At 40.3% G+C, this 21156-nt stretch overlaps 1 protein-coding gene across 1 annotated transcript in view; it reads right to left on the reverse strand.

Annotated features, from left to right (window-relative positions):
- Nucleotides 1–543: 543 nt before the first annotated feature.
- nyap1 (neuronal tyrosine phosphorylated phosphoinositide-3-kinase adaptor 1) overlaps nt 544–21156 on the reverse strand; it is a 33117-nt gene continuing 12504 nt past the window's right edge. Inside the window, exons 2-7 of the mRNA XM_084115094.1 lie at nt 17979–18225; nt 12228–12625; nt 9737–11473; nt 9395–9619; nt 7295–7398; nt 544–3812 (exon numbers count right to left, since the gene is read on the reverse strand). Of these exons, the coding sequence (XP_083971220.1) occupies nt 3450–3812; nt 7295–7398; nt 9395–9619; nt 9737–11473; nt 12228–12625; nt 17979–18163 (3012 nt within the window). The 5' untranslated portion in view covers nt 18164–18225 and the 3' untranslated portion in view covers nt 544–3449. The remainder of the gene's footprint in view (nt 3813–7294; nt 7399–9394; nt 9620–9736; nt 11474–12227; nt 12626–17978; nt 18226–21156) is intronic.

Below are 21156 nucleotides of genomic sequence, written 5' to 3' on the forward strand. Positions count from 1 at the left end.
GTATAAATCCAATACTTCAGAAGTCCAGCTTCAGAAGTCTAAATCTTGGACTCTTGATACATCTGTTATATCAAAAAAAGTCAAACAACGTATGTAATGAAGTTCAGGAGACAGATGACAGATCAGGGCCAACGATATCTTATACAGGAGACCGCTGTATGAGAAGTGCATCTTTGATACAGGGCATAAGTGAACAGCAAGTCCACACATTTCTGCAACAGACTGTTGTTGTTACAGCACCTTGTATTCATGATGCTGACACTTGAGTAAAGAACAACTGCCCACAGTGAAACTGGATGCTGAAACAACAAGCCTAGAAGGTCAGGATGAAGAGAGAGTGAATTAATGAATAAAAACATTAGCACATCAGACTGTGATAGCAGATATCCAATTGATCGTATCATGAGTAGACTGCAGGACAAGAAGACATTAAAGCCATGTGGGTTTCAACAGTTTCTTTTACTCTCTCTCTCTCTCACACACACACACACACACACACACACACACACACACACACACACACTGTTACTCGCACACGTGATGCTATGTTCATCATATAAAATTTATTTCATGACGATATCAATGCAAATATAGCACTACAGTGATTTCCAAGGTACACCGTATCTTACCATACCAATATATTATGGCACTCATAATATGGCCACCGTTTATGTAGACACGCAAAGCCGACAGTTTCTGTAAACTAGTTTACCCAATAATACTTAAGTTACCCTTTTCATCTTAATAAATTGCCACTAGGTGATTATTTAGTATATCTGAAGTACAAACTGGGCACAATTTATAAAGACTGGGACGCAGCCCAACCTTGAACTGAATCTTTAAGGGAATCTGTCAAGAATTCCCAGCATGCATTGCACCAGCCCTCCTCTACTGTGGTCCTCCGTACTGTTTGATAAAGACATGGTGCAGTGAAACCCCGGTGTCGTGGTGACAGCATGTCAAACCCTTGGCAACATCACTGCAACATTGCCATCACATTTACAGTAGTGTTGCCAGGGTGAGAACTGTACAGGTTGGTGCTGTTAACTATTCAAAAATAACAACAACTTTTAAATACAACCACAACAACAACAACTGAGAAACGTTCAATTGCCAACAGTTACAAAAGGATCCACCTCCCCAAAACTCCATTGCATGTTCTCCCCCCAAAAAAACAAAACAAAACAAAACAAAAATCATAGAGCACTCAAAAGAACGAACAAGAGAAATGAAACAACAGCAGTGAGGGATATGTAAGCAAAAGTAGAAATTCAATATAGCAGCAGAAGTACTTCAAAAATATCCAACTGATATTCCAACGAGCCAGGTGGGGTATGAATGAGATCAGACTTAAGTTGCTTAAAGGGACTTGCATGACACTAGCTGTAAAAACATTGGTGTGTGTGTGTGAGTGTCTGAGACTGTGCCTTTAGTAGAGAGGGTTCGCCTTTCAGCGGTCCATTCAGTACAGTGTAGACAGGTAGCCACAGATAAAACTACTAAATTTCTTTATAAAACAATTAAACACCTTGTACTTTTATACATTATATGCTACAATATATTTATTGATTACAAGTATGAAAGTGGAAATAATTGCTACATAATCAATACAGTTGTACATGTTTATTTTACAGATTTGAACACTTGTGTATTTTTTTCTTGTTTAATCTCGATATCATGTGGGTCGCTTTGTTTTGTGCGGAAAGTTCCAACGTCGGTCTGAGGAGCGTCCCTGCATGTTCATTTTTCCCAATAAGGTGCTGCGAGTGTGTGCGTTTGTGTGTATATGCATGTGTGCATGAGCACTGGACAGTGTGGAAAGTTGTGTTTTTGTTGTTTTATTCTCTAAGAGACAGGGTGACTGGATTGCTCAATCTTACTGTACTTAAGATACAACTGACAAAGACCTTTTATATATGTCACTCTATCTTATCAAACCCCGGTCGATTGACACATGAGACTATTCTGCCAAAAGGACTGAAAAATACAGTTGGATGTTAGCTCCGCATATGCTCAGATACAGATTAAATGTAAACAGATGCATAAATATGGTAGTTTTTAGGTGAATACAATGACACCTTGTGTTAAAGCAGCCTGTGCATTGGTCCTCACTCTCTTTCCTATGATGGTTTTTGTAATGAAGCTCATCCGGTGATCTTACTGGTCGCTAGTTTCATCAAGTGAATTTCAACAGTTGATTTGCCCTTGCAAAATAATGCAATGTGGATCTGACCTAAGTGTTATTGGTTATCTTTTCTTCTCCATCGTGATTTTGTATTGGACTGGGGCAAATGATCAGTTTCCTGCTTTAACAAATATTGCTACAAAAGTCACGTAACTTCTGCTGACCAGCTTTTCTTATTCTCTCAAGATTCAGAGTCACGCGTATCACTGCACTCAGCAAATTGGCACTCAATCAATAGGCAGTAGACTTAAAATGGATCTCTTCTACAATCTACGACGGTACCACACAGACCTTCATCATCATTGTTTCCATCATCGTGTCTGAATGTGTAAGCAAGAGTTTGACTTTTTTCTGTGTATACATACAGTGTGTCGAATTTTGTTTTATTGACGTTTCCCTGTATTCTTTTCAATTTTGTTCTCTGTGTCTGAATTTCCTCTCGTCTCTGTTCTACATCCAACCTCACACACCTCTGATGCAAAGATACATCTACAAAGTTCACCATGACACACACACACACACACACACACACACACACACACACACACACACACACACACACACGCACACACACACACACACACACACACACACACACACTCTCTCTCTCACACTCTTCTGGAATGTAAAAAAACATCAGTCTAGTGGATGCCCAGGAAACAGCAGCATATCTGAGTACATCTGGTCAGTAAAAACACACAAGTCCAAAGTCACAGAGAGTTTATGATATGAGGAAAAGCCCCACTATTATCTTTCAGCGTCTCTTCACTTTTAACGCATCAAGTTTTGATAATTTCTTCGATCCTTGGAGGAAAAAGCATGTCTATTCTCCTCGCTGATGGATTATATTTTGAGTACGAACGTTGCGATGCTCCAAAGGTTTCCAGTGCGTTTCAAAAAGGGTTGTAAACTCAGCAGCACAGGTTATATTTGCAGCAGCTCAGAGAGAGTTCAGACTCCAATGTGTGTGTGTTGGCTGCTGCATCTATATGGCACATAAACACTGTGTGAACACGTTTTCTCCTGCTTCTACAGAGAGATTTAATCTAAATCATGCTATTCTCTCTTGGCAAAATGCTCTCACTTTGTTTTTCCACTTTTATTTTAATCTCTTCACTCAAAGGCCACTTCTCTCATTTCTCGCGAAATTCCCATTTTGTCTTTTTACACCAAAAAAAAAAAAGAAAGAAAGGATTTCCACTTCCCCCATCTCTATCAGTCATGACTTTCATATTCCCTACCCTTTCTCCTCTCTCTACCTTGGTCAGATAGCCGTGTCCCACACCACAGCCTGCGTCCTCTGGCAGGGCGGCGTTCCAGTCTTGCGGGGCTCCGGCGTTCTCCTCCAGCTGGGTAAAATAGGCATACTGTCCTGCTTACATAAGCTCTTATCCGGTCGGCGATGAGCCTTAATCTCCTTACACAGGCAGCGCTTTCTCTCGATCACCTCCAGGAGCTTGCCGTCTCGCTGGGCCGGGGCTGCGGAGGTGCCGATGTGAGCCTGGGCCTGCGCGGCGAGCTGTGCCAGCTGCTGGAACTGGAGCTGGACCTGCTGCTGGTACTGCTGCTGCCGGCTCACAGACGGACTGCAGGGAGCCTGACACTGAACCTGCGAGAGAGAGTGGAGCTGCAGACGGTACAGATGGTTGAGAGGTGAAAGGGAGAGAAACATTGTTGAAATGAATTTAGTTTGCATAGTTCAGAGCAGATGAAATGCAGTGGTTCGTTGTGTGATTGTTTGATATACAGATATAAAGGTTTGGCTGGTTTGCATGTCCAGTGGTAGACGCCATAACCACACCATCTGGCTGCCAAAAGCGAGAGGTGCATTGAGGGTGATCAGGGCTATTTTAGTATTTTTTTTTTTATAAACTATTATAGCATTTATTAATATTTTAAATGAGCTTTAATTATTTCATTTAAATTTTAGTTTAATTAACTTTTTACTATTTATTTATTGTAGTTCAATAATTTTAGTGCTTCGACTTCAACTTTTGATAGTTATAATATATTTTATTTCAGCTTTTTCAATATGAAGTTTATTTCAACCGAAAATAGTTTTAGCTAACGATAACAACATTGAGGGGTGATTAAAATTTAGTCATATATTTAGATTGAATAAATCGTTTCACAAACAACAAATAAATTGCAAATATTTGATTATACTATAGTAGATATTTCACCATTTCCAGCTTTTTATTATTTTATATTATGTTTTATAGGGTACAAATATGTATTTATCACAATGCTTCTCTCTTTTTGTTATATCATCATCAGAAAATAAATTGTTATAGTACTTTTTTAAAAGATTAAAATGGTCATGATATGGCAGTCACATCAGGAATCGCTCACGTCAGACTATAGATATTACGATTCAACCTTAACCACTAATAAAGTTACTGGCTAGTTTTATTCACATTTTCCACTTAACATGTGTATTTTGTGGACTCTGGGTGTGTGCTTTGTGCTATATCAAGGAACGCCACCAGATAGCGGCATAGCGCCAACTCACAGCATCCGTCCCATCCCCCTTCTCCGAGTGGGAAGGTCATATCAGCTCACCGAGTCAATCTCTGTGGTGTACACACACACACTATGACTGTGTCAGCATGTGAACTTTTGCCAAGAGACAAACAGCACACCAGGGGAAAAGAAGAGGCTTCTGTACAGCCGCTAACATTCAACAAGATTGAAAATGAAAGATTCTTTCCTGCATGTGTTGCAGGAAATAATACATGTCATCAGTCACATCAATAACATCAGTCTATAATACAACACACACACACACACCGCTAGAACTATAGGACTTGGAATATCCCTGTTTGTTAACACATAAAAAACATAAGCTGCTTTGCATGTGCACAGTCTCCATGGATTCTCCTTGTAACTTTTCACACGTTCAACATACTAAACTCCAAAAATGGCTCTTTAACAAACCGCTGACAGAGACAGTCAGACGGCAGAATCAAAGCCTGTCACCGACCGACACGGAGAGACACCGGCAGCGGGACTAGGTTTGAGTTTGATCATTCACAGACTGTTTGCCTGCCTGCCACAGACTGACAAAAAACAGTCTTTCTTACTGCCGCACCTGTTTTCTCCACCCGTGTGCTGTGTCTGTCCCCTCGCTTTCATTCTGTCGCCACGTTTTTCTATTCTATGCTGCATTTTTCTCCCCCTTTCCCTCTGTCTGTCTTTCCCTCTGCTGCATTTCTCTGCCTCGCTCCCGCTCTGTATTCATCCCCCTTTTTCTCTGCACTCATTGACCCTGCAGCGGAGTGCAGTGCAGATACAGACATGTTTGGGTGGGGATGCTGGTGACTCAATGGGCTCCGCGATTTACCTAATGACTGTCTGGAATAGCAGCCACAGGGGCACAAAATGGAATGAAATTAGTTTCAGATCACCTGCCGTAACTGTCAAGCTTGGTTTCAATTACACTTAAGCATGTTAACCAGTTGAACTGAATTTAATTAATTACTGCAGTATCTACACCGACTGAGGCTGAACAAGCCGGTGTGAATTCAAAGAATTTCCCGAAGACCCTGCACTGAAAAACACAATATGCAAATAAGCTATTTCTCAGAGTGTCAGGTTGGTGTACGAGGTGAATTAAAGGTCATTGCAACAGCATCTACAGTACTATAATCAGGCCCAGACAGAAAATGCAAGCTTTTTTTCCAATTTTTGGGAGAACCGCTGTGGAGTTAAATATGGTAAATCTTCTTGTACTTTACACTGTTGCTACATTCTACAATTCTTTTATTTTACAGCATTTATTAAGGTCACTATGAAATCAAAACTGACAACTCTTTTTTTATGGAATATTGTTTCATCAGTGCACATCTTTATTTTTTGGCAGGTCATGTGCCCTCTTAATCTTTGATCAAAAAGATTAATTTCCCCTCCCCCTGGCAACATCATCTCTTCTCTGATGACATGATCACAACTTGTGTTTCATGCTGACTTTTATTTTGGCTTATGTTCATTTCTACATATTTTCAACATATATAAATAAATATTTAGCATTTCAAGATATATAAACTAACATTACTTAAAGGAATAGTTCAAAAATTAAAATTCTGTCATTGTTTACTCATTGGCAACGTCAACATGCAACCAAATAATCCGTTAGTAATCGGATTGACGGCTCAATCGGACTGAAAAGCCTTCATGTAAACATCTTAATTGATCCGATTGAGGTCGATACAAATGAAATTTCGATCGGATTGAAAGGGGTGGTTTATTCCTTTTCTAATCCGATCGAGAGGACATGTAAACACTTGATCGGATTGAAACCCGAAACTGAAGGACTGCGCATGTGCAATGACGTTGAAATAGCGTAATGACGTATGACGCGCGGAACGAGCTGTTCTTCCTGTTGAATAAAGTGTCATTTAAATGAGTGTATCGTCATTCTAAAATTCTCCTTTTACTGTGTCTGTGAAGTGGACCAGGACAACGTCCCACCAGTCCTTCTTTCGGATTCTCATCCACAGACAACTGGTTTTGGGTGCGGGGAGGGACATTTTTACTGCGTGATAAATATAAGCAGCATGGCACAACGGTTCATACTCATTGTCTCCAAATTATGACCAGAAATGGATAAATATTAAGTCTGCTGTTTAAAACAAATAAAGAAACAATTTAGGAGAATGGTTTTTATATGCAAACATATATTCCGATTTGAAGCTTGTGACAAACGCGCACATCAACCCAGTTACATGTTTAGCGTTCAAGTAAACACTACATTCAGATTCATCAATTGGAATGAATTCAGTCCAATTGAAACAAAAGTTGTGCATGTAAACATAGTTGTTTCTTTATTCTGTGGAACACAAAAGTGTTGTTCTGGACCCCACTGACTTTCATTGTATGAACAAAACCACTTAAAACATTCTTCAAAATACCTTCTTTGAAGTTGTGCAGAAGAAATGGCTGCAGGTCCAAAGTAATTTCATACTCAGAACCTAATGTGATCGCAGTTTTACCCAGATGAGTGTGTTTAAACAGGGCTGAAGAAAACTATAACACTGCAGGTATATAATAACTCTCTGAGTGTGTGTTTATGTGGAGTTAGTGACAGCTTTAATAGTGCTGGCGTGTTACCTGGTTCAGTGCTTCTCTGGCCGGCAGGCTGCTCTGCCTTTGAACGTCACCCCCTGCTTGTCTCACTCCTGAAGTGGAGGAAGACCTGCCAAGGCGACCCAACTCTATAAAAGATCATAGACACAGAGTCAAGTTATTGTTTTGCAAGGTTAAGTCTCAAGAAGTCAAATCTAAAATACTGTCGTGCTCAAAAGTTTACATACACCTTGCAGAATCTGATTATACAAAATTCATGTTATTTTTTTATTTAGTACTGTCCAGAATAAGATATTTTACATAAAATATTTGCAAATAGTCCACAAGACAAAAAAGCTGAATTTATAAAAATGACCCCATTCAAAAGTTTACATATCCTTGATTCTTAACTTGCACTATTAATAATGGAAATAGTCGCATAGTTTTAACCTTACATGAATCTGTTCCTATTGCCATCTTTTAGAAAGCAGAATTAATATGTTTAAAATGTACATGACAGCATTCAAGAGCATGGAGGAGTATATCACTAAGAAGGAATTATGCTCGCTGATAGCATTGTTCATATAAAGCAATTATGCAAATAACGCAATAGAGCTAACGTGGACAAAAATTAAAGCTGATGAAATTTGCATGTTGCAGTTCCGTAAGGTTGTGGAGGATGGGATGCAGTACACCATGATCTGGCATGCTTGCCGTGCATGCTGGGACTGTACAGCAACACGCCACCACTGCAGTCCAGCCACCTAAATCATTCTTTAAAAGTTCCATCTGGATATGTGCTCGTTTATAACACTCTTATCCTTCGTTTTCATAATTTGATGAATTATTGCTGCCTTGATGAATAGAAGCAGTACACAAACTGTTTCTACATATAATAATGAAATTCAGCCTGCTTTCCACACTACTTTCCACTAATAGCACAACATTAATTGCAGCAAGCAAATAGCGCTGACGTCTGTAAATGCGTTGCATTCTATAATGAACCTCATTTGCATTGAAAGCAGGTGTGTTTGCATTGTAAAAATGACACTGACTTAATTTAAAAGTGCATTGCACAGTCTAATGCATGTATTGCTTGGCTAAGTTAGACTGTGAATTAAATGCATAATGTGCAATGCACATGAATGCAAGTGTTTAGTCAATTCACTCAGGAATGTATCATGGAAAACAGTGGCGCAGCATTTGTGGCAAATTCAAGGGGCAAGTCCGAGGCCCCCCTTGGTTGTGTGTGTGTGGGGGGGGTGATTTAGTGTACTTGTTTAATTACTCATTTATTTAATAATGACGAGATGAGAGTTGAATCTACTTCAACATGTTGATAATGGTATAAGTAGTGAAAAAATGAGAAGAGAAGTATTTATGTCAAACAAGTTGTTTTTGAAATGAGGAGTAAGCTAATCTTGCTAAGCTTTTATTTTCCTCACGGCTCGTTGGTTATAGGGTGATGCACTATAAAATTATTGTGGGGCAAATTAATTGTAATATTAATTTAATAATAAAAGTAGTAGTAGTAATAATAATAATAATTTAATACAGTAATTGGAAATGCCAAATCCTCTTGATAAAGCCGATAGCTGATGATTTTGACAATATCTCTGGCTATCGTCAATACACCATATCATCGTCTATCGGCACAACCTGGCACGGTTATTGCGGGGCCCTCCAACAAGCGGGGCCCCCCTGCAGTGCGTGCCCGTCCGCTAAGCCACTGGTGGCATACAGTTATCAATTCTTAAATATCCAATAATATCCCATAACTGTAACAGGTACTGCAGCTAGTTAGCTAGGAATATTTGTTCTGCTTAGCTAATTGTGTAACATGATTTTTCGGATTTTTTCATTATGGTTTAAAACTTTATTTTCAATGACATTATAGTTATCTTATCATTCTTTAATGAAATCTGATGCTTTTCAAACAAATCAATGCACACTGATCCTAGCAGCCATATAAGTTAACATCAAATTACATCTTATAAAGCAACTAAACCTTTTCAATCAGTTGTTTATGAGCTAAGTCGACAACTGTTTTATCTCTAACCTAAACATGCTTGATCTATATCCAGAGTTTAACTACTGAGGTCATGGCAGAAAGCCTGTGCTAATGTCATTTCAATTGGATCTCACCTCCATTGCGGCATGCTGGGAAGGTTTGGCAGGGTAAGGGCAGGCCCGCTCGTATCAGTCCTCTCAACCCTGGTGGTCCATCCGCCCCAGCCAAGCTCTCGCTGTGTCTCCCTGTTGCCCGCACAGGTATTCCAGAGTGTCCGCCACACCGCATGGCTGCTAGGTCATCCCTCTCTCTCCTCAATAGAGCATCTGCACTGCCATTCCACACACTTCCATCTTCCTCTACAGAGCATTAGAGAGAAAAACACAATTAAACATCTACGATAGTACAATAGAAAGAGAACCCCCTCAATAATCATCCCTCATACTCATTCCACCCTCCCTACATCCATTACTCACTCTCAGTGTCTCGGCTCCCATGACTGAATGATAATTTTCGTTGCATGGGCCAGTAAGCCTGTTCTTCTGTGAGCCCCAAGGCAGCTGCACTCTCCCAGGGAATGAACCCGGCCTTGGCCTGCAATGCCTGGGCTGCAGATCCAGTTTTAGTGGGGTCTGTGTGCAAGGATGGCAACTGCAAGCCCCCGCGCAAGCTATCGTAGGCAGGTGGTCGGCGGAAGCCAACCGAGGGGTAGGTCCAGAGCAGGGGGCTGTCAGAAGGGGGAGGTTTATAAGCAGGAAGGCCATGGGACAAGTGCGGGGTGTGAGACCGGTGCATGTGAGAGCGAGATGGAGGGCGCTGAGTGGAGGAAGAAGAGGAGGAAGGTGGCGTGGCTGCTGTGGACGATGACGGTTGACTCGGCGTTGGCGTGGTGCTAGTGCCGGTTTGAGAAGTGTGTGTGTATGTGTTTGAGGAGGGGGTCTCAGAATGACTGGAAGATGGTGTGCTGCTCAGGTCTCTCTCTCGATCACGATCTCTCTCTCGTTCTCGATCTCGATCTCTCTCTCGATCACGATCCCTCTCTCGGTCCCTTTCCCTCTCAGATTTTTCGGACTTGAGCAGGAAGCTGACAGACTTGCCCTCCTTAGGCTGCGTTTGCGTCTGGGTGGAGGACTGTCCTGACCCCTTGCCCACTAAAGACATCTCTTTCTCAGGCTTGCGGTAATGGTGATAGTGGGAAGGCCTGTGGTGAGGGTGGTGATGATGATGATGGTGGGAATATGGAGAAGAGGATTTTGATGAAGGAGGAAGAGGAGTGGAATGACTGCGGGCTCTGAGTCCTGGTGTGGGTCCCAGCTGTCCTTCCCTCCTCTCCTTCTCTCGTTCTTTCTCAACTCCAGTGGAATCTTTGGAAGTGCTTGTGAAGCTTGTGCTGGAGGAGGTGCTGGTAGATGATGGCAGGCTGGAAGCTGATTGCACGCTGATCTTGGCCGAGCTGGTCTTATGTTGAGCCCCTATCCCACTGGAGGCAGCGGCCGGCTGGGGAAAAGCTAGGAGAGGAGGCTTGTGTTGAAGCAAGTTAGGGAAGGGTGCTGGGATCTTACTGGAGCTGGGCTCATGTTCAGGCTTGGACCCTGGCAGCAAGAAGGGTGTGGGAGCACGGGGAGGGTGTGGTGATGAGGAGAGGGCTTGAGGTACGGGAGTGGAGGATGCAGAGGAGCAGGACGAAGGCAGAGGAGAAGAGTGAGAGATTGAGACGGTAGCTTTAGGCTTGGAAGAGGTGCAGGCTGGAGAAGAGGAAGAGGGGCGTGGAAGCGAGGAAGAGGTGGAGGACGAGATGATGGAGGAGTGGTATGCTTTAGAGGACTTCATACGCTCATGTTTGAGTGGCAAGCGGCGGTGGGCTTCTCGAGTTTTGTCGTCTGGTAAGGGGTACTTCATCTCTTCGTAAATGGCCTCTCCTTGGTCTGAGTCAGAATCAGGCGTGGTGGCGGAGGGCGTGAGTGGGTGAGGAGTCGGGGCGTTGTGAGTCTCTCGGGTGAAGACCTGGCCCACCATCTCAATGTAAACCGGCTCGTCATCTCCACCCTCGCCCCGTGGAGAGGGCTCAGAGCTCTGGAAGGGAAGGGGTGTGGTTGGGGGAGGGACCCGAGGGGGCGGGGGGTCAAAGGAGAGCTGTGTGCTTGGACTCCGTTTGGGCTTCAACGGAGGGACCTTTCGTCCTGACATTTCACCTGAATCAGATTTTTTCATTGCTGTTTAACAGAGAAAAGCAGAGAAAAAAGGGGAAAAAAGAGTGACACAAAGGCTAAGAGAGAGAGGACATTTTTACAGAGACCACATGCCAGGTGTGTACAGCTTTCTGGTTTCATTAAATCAAATGTGACTCATTTTACTTTTAGTAATACATGTTCCTAGTCTTATTGTACATGATTTTATACAAATTAAAATTGCATCTTTTCTTTTTCTAACAATGAATCAAAATGATACTGAAATACAAAATAAGCTGCTTTCATAGATTTTATCTTATGAATAAAATAATTTCTTGAGCCAGAAAAATAACACTCATTATCATATATTTTTAAATATTCTAATCGAGACATTTAGAAAGCCGAACAAAGGCCCAAATTTCTGTGCAGATAATAATTGAAGTTATCTTTGATTCAAATCAATTCCATAATAGTTCAATCGAAAATATATATGAATGACTAAAAATTATACTGTCAGGAAACAATGGATGGTTTAATAGTCATGAGTCATTAGCATTTATAATTAAGAACTAGACATGGGAGTTTCCCAGTTCAAGATTCCCAGCAACAAATATTTTAAAATAATTCACAAATTTAGATGCAAGGTTATGTTCCATGTCAGGCGGCTCCTTATTGATATCCGAATCATCAGAGTTAGAGCAATTTATGAGAACTTCCTCTACTCGAGAATCATAATTTTTTTTAAATCGAATCACATCCCTAATTTTAGCATGAATATACTATTGATTTGCTCACTTACCATTCCGCTTCTCTGGGTGTTTGGGTGGGTGATTGGGAGGTGGAGGTGGCGGAGTGTCAGGTGGTGCGTGGACCCCACGGGAAGGGTGCTCCTGCTGGCCCGTAGAGCTGAGACGAGTATTGGGGTGGCGTTTAGGCTTGGTTGGGGGGCAGCGGGATGAATTCGACTGGTTTTGAGGGTCTGAGTCTGGATAATATCCATTCTCAAACTCCTCTCCCTCACCGGTGCCCACAGCATGACAGGACTGAGAGCGTGGTGCCATGGCAGCAGCACAAGAGTGAGGCGACAGGTCCTGGGACGCTGGCATCGTCATAAATCCCATTCGGAAATGACGCCGAAATGACGCCAGATCCCGAACCTTCCCGACTGTTGCAGAGGAGGCATCTTTATAGTTGGAGCTATGGGAGATGGGAATAGAGAAAGAAAGATCAGGGAATGAGAGAAAAAAGGAATAGTTTCTTTGTGGAGAGATTCTTTATGAGATAAGAATAATAAATTTGTTTCTCATTGTGCTGTAGGCATCCCACTTTCTCCTCTTTTATCTCCCTCTCTCCTCATTTCAACTGATAAAGGCTCTATTAATAGCTCACAGTCAATTTCATTTTTGTCTCTACAGCCCCCGTTATTCACTCTCATCCTTTCCTCATTTCCGGAGTTAATACATCCCCCCTACTACTGCACAGTCAAACAGACCAATACAAATAATATGTAAACTCTACAGTATGTCATAACAGAAATTTTCCATTGACTTACATTGTTTTTATAACGAGTTAATGATTTCTGTATTGTAAACCTAAACTAAACCCTCACAGACATATGTTTAGATTTTCATGTTCATTATGCATTTTTTTGTGGTTCCCACAATGTAGGCAATTTCAGGTTTTACTATCCTTGTGAGGACACTTGGTCCACGCACACACACACACACACACACACACACACACACACACACACACACACACACACACACACACACACACACACACACACACACACACACACACACACACACACACACACACACACACACGCTCAGGATGAATGATGAGAGAGGAAACAGTTCATGCCAGCCTGTGAGACACCCAGAGAGACCTGTGACAGCCTCCTTTACCCTCCCATCCTTCTCTTCTCCTTCATTGTCCTCAGGTCCCCTTCTGTCTTTCTTATTCTTTCATTGTTTTGTTTCATCTTCTCCCTCTTCAATTCTCTTAAAGTCAGCTTAAAATCACCCTATTTATTTTCTAAATTCATGTTATAGATGTGAAAAATCTATCCATGTATATGATTATTATCCATTTATTTAAAAAAAAAGATGTCTCAACAGGACCTTCCGGTTTAACAACACACTTCTCTCTGGTGCTGTTCTGTATGCAGGACTCTGTTTCATTGAGACTTTATATCCTGATTTCTTAGGGATAGTTCATATAAAAATGGTTGCCCTATTCCTTTAATATTTCCTCATGACATGTTTGCAAGCATTGTTTTATCAGCTGATCTTTTGCTCTCTTCCCCAACACAAAAAAGACTTTGTCCACGGGCCCTGTCTTTCCTTTCATCCCTCTCTCTGCATCTTCTCTTATTCTCCTGAATCTACTAGCATGCTCTCCCTGTTTCCAAGGCAACTAGCCGGTCATTTGTTTATTGTTTGCTGATTTTTTTTCTCTAAACATACAAACACAGAGCACACACTGGCATATGTGCATGCATGTACACACACACACACACACACACACACACACACACACACACACACACACACACACACACACACACACACACACACACACACACACACACACACACACACACACACACACACTTAAAGAGAAATGAATCACTAATGCTGTTTTCTGGTGATGGGGTGAGTTAGACTATTTGGAGATATTTAGAAATAGAGATGTTTTTCCTTGTAACAGAACCACCAGAGGAAACTGATATTGCTATTTTTATATCTCAAGACTTAATGGAGTTTAAGCTAAGTATCAAGTGTTTTCTAGATGTTCTTTGAATGAAACATGAGAACAGAAATGAGACAATTCTTACAGCAAAAATATAGAGCAATATAAATAATGTGGATAGAATTAAAACATACTGTAGACAATTTGGTCTTTTCAAGCATTTGATGAGAAATGTTTGATTTCATATTGAAATAAAAAAAAATTAAAAAAAATAAACAAGGAAAGTAATCTCAAATAATTACAGCTATTAAAGAAATCTCTTTTGTGATCATATTTTTTCTTCCTATGCTCAACTGTTATATTAGAAATTCATGAACTTCCTCCTGTCAACTTTTAAGATGTGTAAACATTGTCCAGAGTCCACCGTGTCCCCCTGCTCTGACCTTTATGAAGGTTGATGTGCACAAAGTCCAGATGGAAGCGACTCATCAATACACTGTTCTGCAGTGTGTGTGTGTGTGTGTGTGTGTGTGTGTGTTCATGTGTGTGTGAGTCTCTGTTGTCAGGCAGAAGGCAGAGAAGATGCTGAGCTAGTAGAGTGTGACACACACGAACAGAAAAGAACAGCACCACAGGATATGATGTGCAGGCAGGGGACACGGCATATGAGTTGGCAATGGAGACTTCCAGGTATAATCTGGACAAAAAGACCAGAATGGGTTTAATCATCCCATCATAAAATCCATGAAAGACACACAGTTTCAGCTGCACACACCACAGTGATATATTCAGAACAAACCACTGGACTGAATTATTTTCTCTCATTGTGTGATGTTTAATTCTGGATGTTTTCCAAACTCAAACTCAAAAAGCCAGTATTCCACACTTGATCTGTGTATCAACTACATATGTGTCAGTTCTGGTTGGTGATACAATGAGTGAAACGTCCCAGTGCTAAATATCAGCACTCCAGGAATGTCGCTTGTCCACAACAAATTGGTGACTGAAACAAAATATTGTACACTACCGTTCAAAAGTTTGGGGTCGGTAAGATTTTAAAAATGTTTTCGAAAGAGATCTCTTATGCTCACCAAGGCTGCATTTATTTGATCAAAAATACATTAAAAACAGTTATACTGTGAAATATTACTACAATTTATAACCATTTTCTATTTAAAATGTAATTTATTCCTGTGATGGATTTATTATTGATTTATTCCTTCAGAAATCATTTTAATATGCTGATTTGGCGCTCAATATATATTTCTTATTATTATCAATGTTTAAAACCTTTTTTTCAGGATTCTTTGAGGAATAGAAAGTTCAAAAGTACAGCATTTATTTGAAATTCACTTTTTTTCAATTTAATGCGTCTTTGCTGAATAATTATTAAATTAAATTAAAATCAGTATTAAATGATTTTTTTCAAAATTACTGACCCCAAACTTTTGAACGGTAGTGTATACTAAAGTTTTATGCTAATCACTGTGTTTGTAACACATTTGTGCAAAAGAAATCGGAATGTTAAATTCTGATATGAGAGCGAACAGACTGACAGTCACATGAGGTTTTCTCTCATAGCTGAGGATTTTGGGTTGTTCGCTTTTATTTGACGCGATGCTTCACATGGCAGAGTGAAAACTCAAAGGTACGGGGAACTGAAGTGATTTATGTCTGCTCTATTTCTGTTGTTTTGCTTAAGGCTGCACAACATGTGGCTCTTGCATGGCTTTCTCTTTGCATTAGAGTGCAGAATCAGTTTACTAACATCCTAAATGATTCACTTGATTCATTCATTCATTCATTTGCTGCCCCTCAAATGCAAAGACTGACAGCAAGATGCGAGAAAAGCAGAGGGGGAACAGGAAGAGATGGATAAAATAATGAGAATCATCTGCATTCAGCAGCAGAGAGGAGGAGGATGGAGGGATTGAGTGGGAGGATGAGAGAGGAAGTGGACAGATCCTCCAGACAGAAAGCGAGCATGCGTGGGTGACCTCTTGTGTATCTCTTTACGTCTGTAAAGGGGAGAAAAAGAGCTGGAAGAAGATCGAGATCACTACTTGAAGATACTGTGCATGTATCAAAGCATGTTTGATGTGACAGCACATCTGTCTGCATGTGTGAGCAGTTTATAATAAAAGCAGGCGTGTTTGTCTAAGCTCAGGATGTGTTGTGGGTTCTGCGTGTGTCATGAATGTAGAACACAGAGCGGATGAAAAGCGCTTTGATGTCCATTTGCACAGGTGTCAGAGACAATCATCTAAATGCATTCTCCTCTTCATCCAGAAACACAGAGATGGAGAAAGAGGAACTCAAAGAGGCGTTAAGGCTGCAATCAATCCGGCCCAGCTAAAAGGAATTAAAGATGGAACAAAGCACTCAAAAGAACACAGCTGAAGATGCAAACAAAGCATTGCAGAATATGGTAATATACAGACTTACATATGAAACTGAATGATATAATGATACATAATTTTTCCTTTATGACTTTTTTTACAATAAACTTAATTTACAAAGTTTTCAGTTCTTTTCTTTTCTTTTTTTTGTTGTTTTTGTCTGATTTAACTCACTTCTGGGTACAAATTTGTCCCCAAAATACACTGTAAAAAATTTCTAACCCTCCCAAATCAAAAATTTCAAGTGACCGATAACATCTAAATTTTTCAATTGGCCCAAGTGAAATTCTTGTTGGAATAATCTGTTAACATTGGCTCAATGAGAAATAATACGTCAGACTAATTGAAAAATTTAGATGTTATCGGTCACTTGAAATTTTTGACTTGGGGATGTAATTTTTTTTTTACAGTGTATGGTTAAGTAGGTACACACATTTACAAAACAAAAAGGAGTGTTTTTATTTTGTGGGATGCATGATATTACTACCAGTTAATATCAGTTTTAGGTTATCAGTCTCGGTCGATATTGTATATTTTATTGTTTATCTTTGTGATCATCTAATGCTAACTTAAAGTTAATCTTTACAAACACTAATACATTTAATAATGCTGTTAAATGTAATCTTGTGTATGAATCTCAAAATGAACATCCATTTTTCATGCATTATGTTGTGATGCCTAAATTCACTTGTCACATTTACAACAAGTGATTTTATTTTTTAGTCTTTTATTTGAATTTATTTAGATAAAATACAGATATTTAATACCAACAATTTCTTGGTTATTATCCATAAGATAAAAATAATTATTGGCCAGAATTGTAATATCAGTGCATGATTCACTTGTTGATAATTGAAATTTAATAACAAATAAAAAAAAAAACATACAAAAACAACTTTTTATAATTTAAAGTTAACTAGTTAAAAGCAAAAAAAAAAAAAAAAAAAAAAAAATTTAATAAATTGATACGATTAATTATATTAATTTGTAAGATAATTAAACAAAAAGTCTGTTTTCCAAATTTCCAGCTGCTGATCCACTGAGACACCAGAGGGGCAGATTGTGTTGAATATATCCTGCTCTCTCTCTCCTGTCTCTCAGACGAAAGAAAGATTTGGATGCTTTGCATAAAATATGAAAGACAAATGTCTCTATTTCAGAGTTAAGACTTCTCTTAATCGTGTCATATTCCTCCATTTCGTTCTCTCTCTCTCTTCTCCTTGATAATCTTTTTCATTCTATACGCTCCTCCTTCCGTTTCACCTTTTTCTCACCTTCTTTATCAAGTAAGCATTTTACTAATCTTCCTCTCACCCCCTTCTTTACCTTTCATTTAAGCACTGCAAAGCATCTCTGTAACCCCCTCTATCTTTCTCTCTCCTCACATATTCCTTTATTCTCCTACACCAGGCTCACAGATTTCTTTCTTTCTGATTATTGTCTCTCTCTTTTACCTTTTCTTGCCCTCCTGATCTCTATGTCTCCAGTCCAGTCGACTTTTGCGGTACAATAGGTTCATGTTGCCACGTGGATGCTCCTCCTCACAGCCAATAACAGCGCAGTGCAGCCACTGGCTCCGCCTCTCTATGTCACGCAGGAAATTCTCCACCGCCACATCCTGGGCGGAGCCAGAGCTCATGGTATAGAGAACCAATCAGGAGCAGGGGAAGGTATTTTAAAGCTTTCCCCCGTCCCAGTTACCTGTAAAAGAGGGAAATGCAGACACTTGGTTAAAGGGGTACCTCTGGCAAAATGGGCTTTCAATAAAACATGGCTGCCTATACAGTAAATTTTTGAAGCAATTTTGAAATCCGTGCTACCTGACTAGAGAAAACAGAGAAGAAAAGACTTGTCATCCCTTTTGCTAAATCAGTAGGAAAAATTCAACACCCATAATGCACTGGGCATGTTGCCATCCAAGGCCACACCCACCAGTCCGCTATGGATACGCTTGACAAGTCAAATACCACCTTGCTTTAGTAGGAAATACTTCTTAGCAAAATTTTAGTCGTAATGGTGTCGACTTGTATTGTTCCCGGGTGCAAGAATTCAAAGAGTAAACATTTAGCGGTAATGAGTTACTTTTCGATTTCCAGTGAAGCATCCAGCGCTTTGTAAGGATTGTAAATACAGAGAGAATGGCACGACTGAAAATCTGAAAAAACCCTGTGTTGATGACCACACAAATAGTGTTTTTGTCACCACTTCTTTGTCATCACCACTGCACTTTCATCTTCATTTTTATTACAGTGGACTGTAAAAGGCATGTGGGGCCTTTAGAGGAAGATGATCTGAGTAAGATCAGAGGAAGATGATCTGAGTAAGAATGAGAGGCTCAGTTGGCTGCAGGCCCCAGGGCTGCCCCGGCTGTGCCTGTGTAAATCTGTGGTCTGTAATGCAGCCTGTCACATGTAGTACACAGGCATTCTGGCAGTAGAGAGAACAAGCTAGCTTGAGAAGAAGAGAGAGAGAGAGAATGAGTGTGTTCGAGCTGCTTGTTGTGGGGCAGATATTGTACAGAGTGCTCTGAGTTTGAGTGCCGGGTAGTACGAGAGAGAGCTCTGATTGGCTAAAAAGGATACAGCTGTCAACTGCTGTGCTTTTCCAGTGTTTTTCCAGGACAGTGAAAAAGGGAAAACGCGGGAGAGGAGGAGAGATAGGGACTGAGAGAGAGATAGAGAGCAATGACGAGAAGAAGGTGAGTGGGTTAGCTGAGTATGTTGCTGAATGTGCAGATACGTGTACGTCCAGCGCATCAGCAGTATTGCTATGTAACAGGAATATAGCTGGACTCCAATGTTTTCACACAGTTTTAGTGTCCTAAAGACAACAAACACACTTAATACACACACATACACAATAATAATTCATGACTCATGAGCATCCAGGCACCCACTTATGCAGTCATGCATCACTAAACAGTTCATAAAGTCAAACATGACCAAACACACATGCAATCACGCAAGCAGATGTCATTTATTTGGATTACACGGGCAGTTTTATTTCCAGTCTTTGCCTAACTCAAGGAAGCTATGAATGAAAAATAAATGAATTTATATAATTACTCATTAAACCCATGCCTGCAAGTTAAACTTCATAGTAAACTGGGTCAGATCTTACAGTAGAGGGGAGCTAGAGACGAATATGGAGCAATACAGAGTGTCATAGATGAACACAGCTTATACTGACTCAAACTTTTATACATGGCAGTTTATCTGCATCAACTGAGACACATTTACTGATGCTTGACTGAGAAATGGACCGATGGATGGAGATCCTGACATATTCATACCATGCATGTACATATTCGGTAGCCTGGTCCTACCAGACTCTCGTACATTTCATTTGTACAGAGAGTCTGGCCACTCTCCATTGACAAGCGTTAACTTCCTTGAAGGCGGGTACTCTGTTGAAGTTTAAAACTATTGGATCTGCCCAGAGCCACTCTGGATCTGCCATAACCAATCGCTAACGTTTGGTCGTGACGTAACCCTACAACTCAAACTAGCGCACGACCTCAACGTCGTCGTTCTCAGCCACTCCCTCTGTTCGCTAATTGGACAGGTAAAAACTTGGCCAAAGAAAACCCAAGAATATACCGCAAACCCAGACGAAGTACTGAAGGAAAATGAAAATTGAGCGGAAGTGCATAGGAGGGCGGAGCCAGGCTACATATTCGGTACATTTTCATACAATCCTGCCATTAAAAATGTTAGATAAACAGCTGATTTCATCATTCCTATGCCAACAATGTATCTGTGTTAAGAGTGAGCCAAGCTTCTGGTTTCATTAACAGGGGTGTCCAATCCTGCTCCTGGAAGTTTCTAGCAATCCTAAAGACCTTCCTTGCATCCGAATATGTTAGACCAGATTCTGAAGTGCATTTGAAGGATAGAATTTGAAGGAAACGGTAAGATTGCACGTTTTCTTTTTAAAATGTTTTGTCAATGACATGCTTTCCATAAACAAGTTTGAATGATTTTTAGCAATGTAAGGTGAAAATGGCATTTATAGTCCGAATTTCATATTTTCTTAACGTCTTGTACCGTAAAACATGGTATCACGTGGATAGGAATATGCATATGGAATTATATGCAGATGACGTTATGCAGATTTTGAAGCTGATTTTGAGTTTGAGTTTTATAAAGGAAATTTTGTGCAGGTTCAGGTGTACGCATGGATTCATAAATCTGAAAACTTCTGTGCATATGCAAAATCTAGCTTCACTTTTAGGATGTAACCTGCGGTAAGTTTTATACATGAGGTCCCTGGGTTTTTATATTTCTATATGTGGCTTTAACAGTTCAGCCACATCAGTATGGTGATGCTTCAATTGAATAAAAAATACAAGGACAGATCTCTTTTTTTCAGTTACCTTTCAGCTGTTTTAGATGTCTACTTTATTGTGTTCTCTACAAACACAAAGAACTGTACAAAAATAGAGACTAAATCTGTGGGACTCAAGAAAAAGACAAGAAAATTATCTGCAGAAATCTGTTAAGGAAGGAAAGAATGGATGCAAGTTTGGAAAGTGCTCACCTTCATGGACTTCCTCTAAAATAAGTCCTCACCTAACCCGAACTCCACCTTTTAATAAACACTTAATGCTCTCTGCTCCATGTACAGTTGTTC

The sequence above is a fragment of the Abramis brama genome, assembly GCF_963993115.1.
Source record: "Abramis brama genome assembly, chromosome: 5".
NCBI classification, from domain to species: Eukaryota; Metazoa; Chordata; class Actinopteri; order Cypriniformes; family Leuciscidae; genus Abramis; species Abramis brama.